The following is an 11,680-nucleotide window of genomic DNA, read 5'->3' as shown; positions in this document are numbered from 1 at the left end:
AAGCTCAGGATCTGCTTCTTGTCCCTGATGTCTGGCTGCCTCCAAGGTGCAGGTTCCAGAATCCGGAAGAAAGGGAAGCAGCTTCAGCTGATTTTGACAGGTAATTCCTCCCTCTGTCTGAGTGGTGACAGTGTGTTGGGATGATGGCAGGAGAGGGAGTCTTCATCTGGTGTGCATTGGAGGCAAAAACCATGCATGAAAGCATCCATTAAGTGCCTGTAGGATGTGCTTCTTCTTCCTTCCTGGTGAAAAACAGCAAACCTTGTGGGATACAGGGGTAGAAAAGAGCCGACTGATGCGAACTTGTAATCTAATAAAGGACTGCTAGTACATTTGAAGATGATGAATCTTGTCAAGTAGCAGAAAGGCCCTGCAAGGTGAGTAGGAGAGCGGGCAGCTGTTTCTTCTGAAGATGTGACGGCTCAGACCCTCTCCCACAGTTGCCTTATTGCTCCTTGTTGTCCACTGAAGTGCTCATGTCCACATCTCGTGAGCGGCAGCGAGAGAAATGCTGGCTACCACAGCTTCTCTGGATGGCTTCTTTTTTGTGGGGTGACTACTACAAATCGAACCTTTATTTTAAGGCTGGGGCTTCTCAACCCTACGGTTTGCCAGTAGAGGTGTTTTAGTGGACCCCGGGGACGTCAGGGAGGGGCCGCGGGAGGTGTTTTTGCGTATTGTGGTTATTCCAGATAATCTGAGCAAAGCGAAGGCTCGGATCATTTCTGAGAGGGGGCCCAGGCTGTGGCTCTCAGCGCCCCTGCCCAAGCGAGGGCGGCGAGCGCAGCAGCCCCGCCGAGCCCCGGGCGGGGGTATCCCCAGCAAGGCCGCGCCCCTGCGGGGGATCGCCAGCCCGGGACGCCTCTCCGCGCTCTGCGATCGCTGCCGGGGGCCGGTGAGCCCTCGCAGCCGCGGCTCCCCCGGGGCGGCGGGGGGCGGGCGGGGCCGTGCCGGGGTCTCCCCCCCCCCCCCGGCCCCCGGCGGCGGGAGCGGGGCAGGGGCGAGCGGGCGGGGCGGGCCGGGTCGGGGGCTGCCTGCGGTTTGGGGCGGCGGGAGGCGGGATGTCCCGGGGAGGGAGCGGGGATGTGCAGGCACACGCAGCCGCTGGCAGGCGGCCGGGGCCGCGCGGCGGCGGCGGCGGCGGGCGGAGCGGCGCGGCACACGCGGCGGCAGCTCCCTCCGCAGCCCCGCGCCTCGCCGGCCCCCGCCGCCGCCGCACCGGGCATGGCCGCCCCCCGCCGCGCCCCGCGATAGCCCCGCCAGCCGCCGCGTCGCCGAGGTGAGCAGGGGCCGGGGCGCGGCGCGGCGGGGACCCGCAGCCCCCCGGCCCCGCCGGTCCCCCTTTTCCCGGCCGCGGGGGCACCGGCGGGGCTCCGCGCGGGGCCCCCTCCGGGAACGGCCCTGGGGTGGGGTGGGGTGGGCGGGGGGGGGGGGAAGGCGAGCCCCCCCGTGGCCGTGCCGCTCCGGGGGACACGGGGGCTCGGGGTGGTCCCGAAGCCCCGGGAGGAGGGGGCGGGGGGACAGGCGCGGCGAGCCGCAGCGGCGCGGCATCCCCCGGGTTCCCACCCCTGCTCCCGGACCGCAGTCCGGAGGGGTCCCGATAGCCTTCGGACTAGGGGCAGTGCCTGATACCCCACGTGCTGGGGATGCCCCCAAGCGCACAGAGGTCCCGAACACCTTCGAGAGGGAGATTAATGGACTCGGGGGGCGTCCTCGCAGCGCCTGGAGGTCTGGTCGCCCCCAGCCCGGCCAGGCAGAGGAGGACGAGCGGGATGGAGGGAGCTCCCTCGCCGTGTCCTTGTGACCCGAAGCCAGGCCTGTCCAGGTGGGAGCTGCTCATACCTCACCCGGGCAGCAGCTGCCGCCCAGGATGCCGGGGTCCGGGGCGACCCCGGGGGTTCTCCTGGGAGCAGCGCCCGTGGGGTGGCTATGTCAGGAGGTCTGAGAGGCTGCGCCTCGAGTGGGGAGCTGTGGGGGAAAAACAGCCTTTGCAATGGCATGTGATCGGAGCTTGTGCTTCTCGCAGCCCTGAAGGAATATGATACTCGCCCTCCAGCCTTAAATTATTTTACAAGTTTCATAGCAATTGCTTCACCCTCCCCTGAAATGCGGCAGCTGTTTGCCACTGCCCAGTGTTTAGGGGCAGGAGGCAAAGGAGGGTCCTGCAAGCACGGTGTCAAAGGGACTGTGGGGAGGGCGGATGCAGCAATCCATGGCGGGATTTGGTTGGGGCAGTGACAGTAACATCCTGTAGCTTCTCTGAAAATGCTGCACCCTTCGTTGGTGATGGTTTGTTTTCTGGAGAGATGCTTCAAGCAGTGTTTTTATGGGCTATTTTGTCCGGTCCAGGCAGGTGAAGCTCTTAGCAGGGACCCCAAAACCTCTTCCTGCAATGCATGTGTAAGTGTAGGTGGGTGGGAGGACTTATGTCCCCATCTTAGAAGTCTCTTACACAACTACAGACCAAACATAACCTTCCAGAGCTAAAGAGTCAAGCTGAAAGTGGAATGGCCCCTGTTCATCACACCCACGCAGCTGGATAGAGTCTGCTCCACACCTTCACCATTCTCCTAACAGAGCTGTTTAACCCCTCCCACTTCATTACAGTAATATATTTATGATATCACCCTCGAATTTCCTGCCCTTAACAACCCCAGAAGGCTGGGAGGGAATGGAGCATTTTTGGAAAGTATTTAATGCTACTCCAGGAGGGCGGGAGGCGGTCGGAAAATAGATGGGTGCAGGAACCTTGGGCTGACGGGGCTCTCTGCAGGACAGCTGAGGAAAAGGACCGCACCTAGTGAGAGGTGTGCATTCACGTTTCCTGCCTGGGGCTGCAGCCCAGCTCTGGTGCCTGTTGCTGCACTCTCTTGCTTGGACAGTGAAAGAGGGCTGCCGCTTACTGCCGGCTCCTCTGCTAGATCTACTGGAGTCCCTGCTCCCCTGCAGGGTTTGAAAAGCAGCCTGGGCACTGTGAAGAACACTTAGCCCATCTATTCATTCAAATGTGCACAGGAGGGCCTTATTTGACACGAAGCTGAGGCCTCCCAGACCTAGGGAGGGAAGATGAAGGTCCCCACAGCTGCACTGGTATTTCTGGAGGTTTCTGATCTCTTGACAGCAGCTACCAGGGGCGGGTGCTCCAAGATGTGGTGTAACAGCCTGAGCTGTTACACACTCAGGATTGACTGTGCACACTGGGTTTCTCCTGTACACACATTTTTGAAAGCTTTTTAATTCTTAGTGCCCCAACACTGACTTACAGGAAGGAGTCTGGATGGACAGAGGGGAATGTGATGACAAGTCTATATAAAACTGGATGTTTCAACTCAAAACACCCAGGCAGTAGAGAGGAAGGCATGAGTGAAATGAAGCTGTGGTGTCAGCCAAGGGATTTTGCTGAGTTTTCTCTTTTTCTCTCTGCAGGTGTTCATCTCGGTGGGGCCACACTGACCATGCTCAGGAGCTTCTGTCTCCAGCTCATGTCCTTGATTTGGATCCTCTTGGCCCATCACCAGCTTGTGCAAGGTGAGTCTCTGTAGACATGGGTCCTTCTCTTTCGTATTCGTCTTTCCAAACTTGTCCTTGGCATTGCTGAAGTCTCCTCAGTTTTCCATGCAAAATAGAGATGGTCTGACCTGGAAAAGTAGAAAATGCTGCCCAATCATTAATCACCTGGGGTGTGGCTCTAGAGGTGCCTTAGAAACTCTTGCCCACAGGGGTGGCAGACCCTGAGCAGACTGGCAGAGACGTTCCTGCTGCTCTGTCTCTCTCAGTCAGGGTGAATGGGTTCCCAAAACAATGAGCTTGTTCAGGGGGAAGAAGGTCCCATAAGTGAACAGCTAACCCTGGATCCAGTGAGACAAAATCCTTTCCCGAAGATTAGTTTGCTCTATCCCTGCTCCAGATAAGCAATGAATTCCCAAAAGCCATGTGCCAGGAGAGATGGTTACAAATAGGAAGGGTGGTGATACCCAGGCTTGGGGCTGAGTAGTGCCAGGTTGTTCCATAGTGATTTGTTTTAGGAGGCTCTTACCCTGTGCAGTGGGACCTGCTGCCTCACTGCAGCAAAATTGCATGCACAGGGGATTTCTTCCCCTGCTCGCTTTCCCAGGCAGCACAAAATGCTGCTTGGGAAAGCCTGAGCGTATCTCTAGATGTGGGGACTTTAATCTGTTTTGGTCCAGGATGGAGGGGCTCAGGTAAGGACATTCACCTCCTCGGCCTGGCCTGGGATTGCACAAGACTTCTGGAGAAACCCCCTGCTTCCTGACATTTACTCTAGTTCTACTGCTTGTGGAGCCAGAGTGAACCAGCTCCCCTGTGGATCTAAGATGCAAGCAAGTGATGAGGAAGAGGGGAAGGTGGAGATGAAAGGGAACACCTGGCACAAAGGAGAGGATGAAAAGTGGCACAGTGAGGCCATGGCTCAGTTACAGCTTCTGTGGCTTTTAAATAAATAAACAGAACTCGATACCTGTCCCCATGTGATGCCAAGTCCTGCTTCCCCGTGCTGGAAGGGGAGTGCTGGCAACCGGGTCCTGGAAGAGGCCAGGAGCCCGTGTCAGACTGCTCTGTGCCAATGGCTGTCCTGGGAGGCAAAGAGGAGCCATTTCCATTTCTATCCTTGGTCCCTTTGTGTCCCTTGCAGTACTTCCCACCATACTTGCTGCAAGGCTGTGGGACCCAGGTCCCAGGTGGGTCAGTCCCTATTACACAGGTTAATGCACGGGCAACCCCAGCTCTTGCCCAGAAGGGCCCAAAATATAGGGGAGGCAGCAGAGAAAAGTTGGGGAAGATGACCAGAGACTGGGTAGCTTTGAAGCAGAGCCCCATTTCTCAATAAAGACAGTGTTTCTGCTCATTAGATTACTATGAAATCTTCATTTCCTGTGTGGCATCTAGCGAGTGAGAAGATTCCCCACATTACAGTTCTGGGGACAGGTAGGCTGAGCACTTAAGGAAACACCTAGGGCCACAGGCAGATCTGGAATCATCTATAGTCTCTGCTTAATCTAAGTCCACATGTCTCTTGTCTTGCAGGGGATGACTGCAGTGAGCGCTGCAATCTCGCCCACGGCTGCTGTGACCAGGATGGGAAGTGCAGGTATGGCTTGTCTTTGGCTCTCTGCTGCTCCTGACTGTAACTGCTCTCCCACCCTTGATGCTGCCTCTGGTGCCTACACCCCTGCTCAGAGCTGAAGCACCTCTTCCTCCACTCACCCACACCTGGAATTGATGACTCTGCTCTCTTCTCACCAGACACCCTCTGGAGTGAGAGATTTTGATGCTTCAGCCTCTTGCTGGTCCCCTCTACCTTTGCTCTTGCTCTTGCTCTTCACACACTGACCAGGACCATTATTCTGCTGAGCCCTTTTTGTCTAGAGGGAAGCCTAGGACAGCCTGGCCGTGCCTGGGTGATGGGAAGCAGCCTGTAGGCTCAGATAAGATGGGGGAAAGTAATCAGGCAGCAGGGCAGGCATGAGGGTTGGCCAGCTTGCTTGGCCTCCTCACTGACTGTGGTGGAGGTGCTCTTCCTGGGGCAGGGAAAAGAGATGAGCTTCCAGCCATGCATATCACTGAGGGCTTCAGGGGTGCCCTCTCAGAAGCCTGAGGTGTGGTGGGGATCTCTGGATGTTTTCATAAAGGGTTACCAGCAAGCTTTGAGCTACAGCAGCAAGAGTGCAGATGTAGTACTTGGCACCCCAGCTCCAGATGATGTCCAGATCCTGCTGAGTCAAAGCTCAGAGCCCGCCCTGCACTTCAGCCTGGGAAGCGTCCATAGAACTGCTCTGGGCTGCCACAGACCCACTGCCTATGGTCCCACTGTAGGAACATCTGAAGCCCCCATTCTATAAGGCAGCACTGGGAGGAAAAGGCTGGCTTTGGGCTGGCTGGGACACCTGTGGCTGCAAGGGGACAGCCTGGCCAATGCCACCCTGTTCTCCTTGCCAGAGCATGGTCAGTCCCCTTTCACAGGACAGCCCCCGGTGTCACACCACACCAGGGCCACTTGTTCTTGCTGACTGCCACATCACGAGTGTCCAGCTCTGGTTTGGCCGGGCCCCCGTTTGCAGCTGCATAGAGCTCCTCCCTGAGCCCTTTCAGCAGCTGTGGCCGGCTGGGGGAGCAGGTGCTGCACAGCCTCAGCGAGAAAGGCCACACATCACCCTGTGGCAGGTGTCCCAGCAGCAGATCTTTCCACACTTTGAGTCGCTGCTGCTGATTTCAGGCCTCCAGAGCATTTGCCTTGTGGCTTGGCAGTGCCTCAAAATCACCTCAAACTCAAGGAGACTTAGCTGCTTACCTGGCCCCCTCCCTGGCAATTTTTATGTTGGCCAGCTCCCTTTTTGGAGAAGTGGAAGGGTTGATGGTACCTGCTCCTTGCAGGTACTGGGGGGGGTAGCAGTGTCCACGTCCCTCTACTCAGGGCTGTCCAAATATGAATGTGTTTCCCCAGACTATACCAGGCACATGGTATCACCTCCAGTCCCATCTAAGAGCCTCTAATTAACATATATATTTAACAAATTTCCCCACTCCTCATCTCTTTGCAACAACATACAGTGGCAACAGCCAGTTCAGGTTTGAAAGTGCAGCCGTGGGCCAGCCCAAAAAAACTGCAGTCACCACTGTGCTGAATTGAGCGCCAGCCATGAAAATGAACCCCCTTCTTTACTCTAGAAACTATGTTATGTTTGTTAGGTTTCATTTCGTGCTGGTTTGAGTATAGCTTTTGTTGTGGCTTGGTGTCACATCCTCTCAGCTCTCACCTTGTTATCGCTTGCTTTCTGCCTTGGAGCTGGCAGGTCTGAGGGATGCCTGCCGCTGGAGCAATGCAGCTTGGCTTTACTTAGTCATTGCCCCTGCCCTGCTCTTCTGGGGCCAGAAGGCTCGTCGTGTGCCTCAGGTTTTCCTGTTGTACTGCCCTTGTGAGCTGGCTGATAAGTCTGTCCTGTGCACCAGCCATAGCAAGCAAGGTTTCACGGCTGGATTACAGTCCAGACAAAAAATGACAGACATTATGATGCAGAGAAGAGCAGTGAAAGACGCAGACCTCAGCAGCCTCTTGTCCCTTTCCCTCAGGAAGCTCAGGGTTAGGGATGGGCTCTTCTCTGCCTGTCAGAGTGGCTGCCTGCTGTGGGAGGCACGGGAATTGCTGAGCTAATGCAGTGGTGTGTACAGAGAGGATGGTTGGAGGACAGCAGCGGGCCATGGGCAGTGAGAGTGAAGCTGCTGAGCTCTGCTGCTGGCCACTCACCCTCCCTGGCTGCTGAGGGTGTCTGCTCCTGCTCCGTCTGCTCGCTTCCTCAGGCAGATGAGATGCCAGTACCTGCTTCTGGAGGAGAGAGCTAGGAGGTCCACGGGGCCTTTGGGAGGGTTTCTGAGCACCGCTGTGTCTGTGGGAGCCCTGCACAGCACACAGCCAGCTCTTCTGCAGCTCCTGCTTGGGTTTGATTATGCTGCTGTGCCCCGTCCTCCTGCAGGTGCGATCCAGGCTGGGAGGGGGAGTACTGCGAGGAGTGCGTGCGTATGCCGGGGTGCCTTCACGGGACGTGCCACCAGCCTTGGCAGTGCATCTGTCACACCGGCTGGGCTGGCAAGTTCTGTGACAAAGGTGAGTCGTGGGCTTGACATCCCCGCCCCTGGTGCTGAGGGCAGAAGCCCAGCACACCCTCATGGACATGTCAGCCAGCATAGCCAGAAGCCACCTGGGTGATGCCATTTTGGCTGCCTGGGAGATGAGATGTTGCCACAGCTGGGACCATTCCCTTCCTGCAAAAGAGGTCAGACTGCTGACACTTACTCCCTGGCTGCATGGCGAGAGCTGGTGTGACACTGGCCAGCCTCAGGAAACGGAGCAGATGAACTCATTGCATTTCCCATGCTGTGTCAGGACTCCAAGCAGCATCCCCTGCTTTCCCCAAGGCTTCCTGCCTTCATCAGGTGGCTGGGGGGCTCCCCCTCTCCAGCCCCAGAGACTCCTCTGTACCAGGGGGTCTCCACGGGTCAGACAGCTGGCGTGCACCGCATCTTCACAGCCACGCAGGCACTGCACTTCTGTTGCTGCAGGTGCTTAATGGAGGGGAGAAGAGAGAAGCTTCTGCCAATTCTCCATTCCCAGGGGGTTTGGTGGGTTTGTGTTTGCACTGAGTTGGCCACATCAACCCTCTTTTCTCCCTGATTCACGACGGCTTTTTCCCCTCAGACATACACATCTGCGAACACCACTCCCCTTGCCAGAACGGGGCACAGTGCATCTACGATCGAGATGGGGAGTATTCCTGCTTGTGTCCAGAAGGTTTCCACGGGAAGGACTGTGAGATGAAGACAGGGCCATGTGAGAAGGCAGGGTGAGACACTGCTGTGAGATCACAGACAGCGTTAACTTCGGGTCGCACACTGCCAAATGGAGGCCCAGCTTGGCTCGTTATCTGTGAATTTCCATACACTAATGGAGTTCAGCCAAAATCACCTTTGGCTTTGGTTCAGCAGTGAGCAGTGCACGGTCCCACCAGGGCAAGGGCTTTGTTGCAATCTGAACAGATTTCTGTCCCTGCTGTAGGAGGACAGGAATCTGTTCATCCTGCCTGGGACACCCTATATCCCAGGCAGCCAAACTACTGTAGGCGTGATGAGCTGACATCCACCATGCCTTTGGGGGGGCATCAGGAGGGCATGTTTCCTCTTCAGATCATTTCACTGAAGACCTTCCCTGGTGTGTGGTGGGCCTGTGCACGGCCACAGCCTTTGGGGAGGTCCCAAGGCCTCTCACTCAATGAGACAGAAACTCCAGCGCAGTGTTCTCCTAGAGATAGCTGCCTCCACGGAGAGAGCTGGACACTCCGACCGTGCAAGCAGCTCTGCGTGTTTACCTCCCTGAGGCGGGGGAAGCTGCTTGGTCTCCAGGGCCATGACCTGTTCTTGCTCTCTCCACGCAGGTCCCCATGCAAGAATGGTGGGCAATGTCAAGACGAAAATGGCTTTGCCAGTAACTTCACCTGCCGGTGTCTCGCTGGCTTTGTGGGGGCTCTCTGTGAGCACGATGTGGATGACTGCCTGATGCGCCCCTGTGCCAACGGGGCCACCTGCCACGACGGCGTCAACCGCTTCTCCTGCCAGTGCCAGGTGGGCTTTGAAGGGCGTTTCTGCACCATCAACATCAATGACTGCGCCAGCCAGCCGTGCAAAAATGGGGCAAAGTGCTATGACCGCATCAATGACTATGACTGCTTGTGTCCTGAGCGTTTCACTGGCAAAACCTGTGAGATCTCCGTCCCCGAGCCCACCTGGTCTCCTCCCTACCACCCTGAAAACCATGAGAACGCTGGAGGTGTGAAAAGCACCACCAGTGAGACGCCAGGGGTGACGCAGCCGGAGCCCATCAGGACTGTGGTCACCGGGCGGCGTGTGGCCAACCACAGCGAGAAAGAGCCGGGGGGAGGGTTATTGAAAATCTCTGTGAAGGAGGTGGTGACCCAAAGGGACTCAGGGCTGAGTGAAGCCCAGCTGGTGACAGTGCTGGTATTCGGGGTGCTGACAGCAGTGCTGGTCCTCATCACTGTCCTGCTCTTGCTGAGGAACTGGCAGAGAGGCCGTCAAAGGTCGAACTGGTGCCAAAGCCCTTCTCAGGCTGCAAGAAAGCTCCAAGACCAGGAGTGTCAGGTGGGCATGCTCAACACCATCTTGATTGAGCCAAGGAAGACCACAGAGCTGTGAGCTGCGAGGACGCTGAACCAGGCCCTGGCAGGTCATCATGCTGGCAAACCCCTCGAACTGCACCCTGCGGAGCCACACCGGCACCGACTGGGCAGCGGGGAAGGGCTCCCAGGGCAGCAAACACGTCAACAAAACCCTGGGAATTGAGCACTGGTGTGATGGCCCTGCCTGGGTCTGAGCTGTCTCCTGTCTGGCTGGCTCAGCTGGCACCCACGAGCATTTGAAGACAGGGCTGTGTTGGGCCAGCCCTGCAGGGGAGCAATGGCGTGCTGCCTGCAGCAGCCTGTGCCGCACAAGCGCTGGTATCATCTGACACGAGCACTCAGAAACAGGACACGTAGTGCTGAGGAGGGCACAGCCCCCTTGCAAGCCCAAATATTGCCAGACCCTTTGTAACTCCTCTCTGTGACTATGGGAAGGGGCTTCATCCTCATTTCTGCTGGTGTTGGGATGCTTCTTCCAGGGTCTTTGGGACATTTGTGGCTGCGTGGGTCTCCCTGCCACAGTACTGTATGGGGTAGTTCCTGGCTGTTTCTGCAGGCTGTCATTCCAGATGCCATGTCCCTAGGGAGTGAGCAAACACCCTTGCTCCCTAACCTTGTGGTTCTGTGAGCCAGTTCAAAGAGACTTCAAAAATCATTGCAGGTCTCGTGCCCTTCTTCTGCCCTGGCTGGTGCATCCTCCTCTTGCTGTCAGACTTGGGGTTACAAACACCTTCCGTACTTTCCTCTTGATAATCCACGGGTCTCCTTGACCCGCTTACCAAGCCGTCCTGTCCGGTCTGGCCACAAATGACCAAGATCCTTTGCCTCTGCAGTGCGCACTTCTGCCTCACTATTTGCCCTCCTCTGGGGTCCTCTGGGCCTGAGCTGGTCCTTCTCATATGTCCTCACAGGTGAAGCTGGAGATGGACAAGGCTATGCTGTGGCTGATTCAGGAGCAGATCCAGGTCCTTCTTTCCTCTCCCATTCGCTCTGAGGCAGGCAGCTGGCCATAACCTCAAATCAGTCACTGCAGCGTTTCTCAATACAACAAAGGCTAAACTCCCCACAGTGGATTTAAGAACAGGCTACTGAGCCTGGGATGAACACAGGAAGCAGACATAAAACTGCCTTCTCCACCATTGCTAAAGCATGGCTAAGAGGCAGTAGATGGTCCGGTCACTTAGCCTTTGTACAAGGCCTGTTCCTGCGTGTGCTGGTCTGGTGTGCAGCCATCAGTGGCTCTCCCCCAGGAGCAGGGATTTCTGTGCCTCCCCATGGGCATGGACGGCTAAGCAGTGGGGCAAAACTCCCCACAACCCAAGCCCTACTACTGGCTTGTAGGGTTGCAAAGCTGGGTTCAAGGTGGTATGAAGTGAGCCAAGAAGTGACTGCTCAGGCAGGAGTGAGACCTGGGAGAGGGGACTGGAGCTTCAACAGAAAGATTATTTTTTTAATACACGGATGGATGATGTACCTTTATCAAATAAAACAAGTACAAGCCCAGAAACAGTGTATCAGAGAATCATAAAACAATTTAGGTTGCAAGGGACCTCTGAACATCAACCTCCTGCTCTCAGCAGATCCTACTTGGATCAGTTTGCTCAGCAACTTGCTGAGTATCTCCATCACTTCCCTCAAGAATGCAAACTGAGACTGTGGCACAGGAGTTGTCCCACCTTATTCTCCATCTGTAGGGATGGCGACGGCTCCTAGAGCCTCAGGGAAAGGAATGGCACCTACCTCTGGACAGCATAGCAAAGGTGTGGGCTAGGCATTGCCTTAAGAGTGTTGGGAAGAAGGAATCCCAGGTGCCTATGGCAAAAGCAAGATCCTAAAACTGAAAGCAGCTGTGGGTTTGTGCAGCTAGGAGCAGAGCAAGAGGGATAATTTCCCTTGAAGGAGTGGTCTTGAAATAGCCTTAGAGGCCTCTAATGCAACTGCATTCTAGCCCCTTCAGGGGAAGGCCTTCTCCACTG

At 56.5% G+C, this 11,680-nt stretch overlaps 1 protein-coding gene across 2 annotated transcripts; it reads left to right on the top strand.

Moving 5' to 3' along the window:
* The first annotated feature begins 835 nt into the window (after positions 1 to 835).
* Positions 836 to 10,359, top strand: DLK2 (delta like non-canonical Notch ligand 2). Of its 2 annotated transcripts, none has more exons than XM_040059721.2 (6): positions 836 to 895; positions 3,427 to 3,528; positions 5,044 to 5,107; positions 7,488 to 7,618; positions 8,210 to 8,354; positions 8,943 to 10,359. In XM_040059721.2, exons 2-6 carry the CDS (start codon positions 3,456 to 3,458, stop codon positions 9,718 to 9,720), a joined length of 1,191 nt encoding a protein of 396 aa, XP_039915655.1. In that variant the 5' UTR covers positions 836 to 895; positions 3,427 to 3,455; the 3' UTR covers positions 9,721 to 10,359. The 2 variants fall into 2 exon arrangements, with proteins under 2 accessions (XP_039915655.1, XP_039915654.1); XM_040059720.1 differs by lacking the exon at positions 836 to 895 and adding an exon at positions 1,245 to 1,279.
* Positions 10,360 to 11,680: the final 1,321 nt, after the last annotated feature.

Source organism: Hirundo rustica, chromosome 3, assembly GCF_015227805.2.
Source record: "Hirundo rustica isolate bHirRus1 chromosome 3, bHirRus1.pri.v3, whole genome shotgun sequence".
Taxonomy (NCBI): domain Eukaryota; kingdom Metazoa; phylum Chordata; class Aves; order Passeriformes; family Hirundinidae; genus Hirundo; species Hirundo rustica.
The sequence above is the reverse complement of the archived record's forward strand: the minus strand, read 5'-3'. Positions and strand labels throughout refer to the sequence as shown.

What these genes read in the sequence shown, in the direction of transcription:
- DLK2 (XM_040059721.2), top strand. Translation starts at nt 3,456, where the DNA reads ATGCTCAGGAGCTTCTGTCTCCAGCTCATGTCCTTGATTTGGATCCTC. An exon ending in TGGCAAGTTCTGTGACAAAG is followed by an intron (nt 7,619 to 8,209) that starts GTGAGTCGTGGG and finishes TTTTCCCCTCAG; the next exon opens with ACATACACATCTGCGAACAC. An exon ending in GGGCCATGTGAGAAGGCAGG is followed by an intron (nt 8,355 to 8,942) that starts GTGAGACACTGC and finishes CTCTCCACGCAG; the next exon opens with GTCCCCATGCAAGAATGGTG.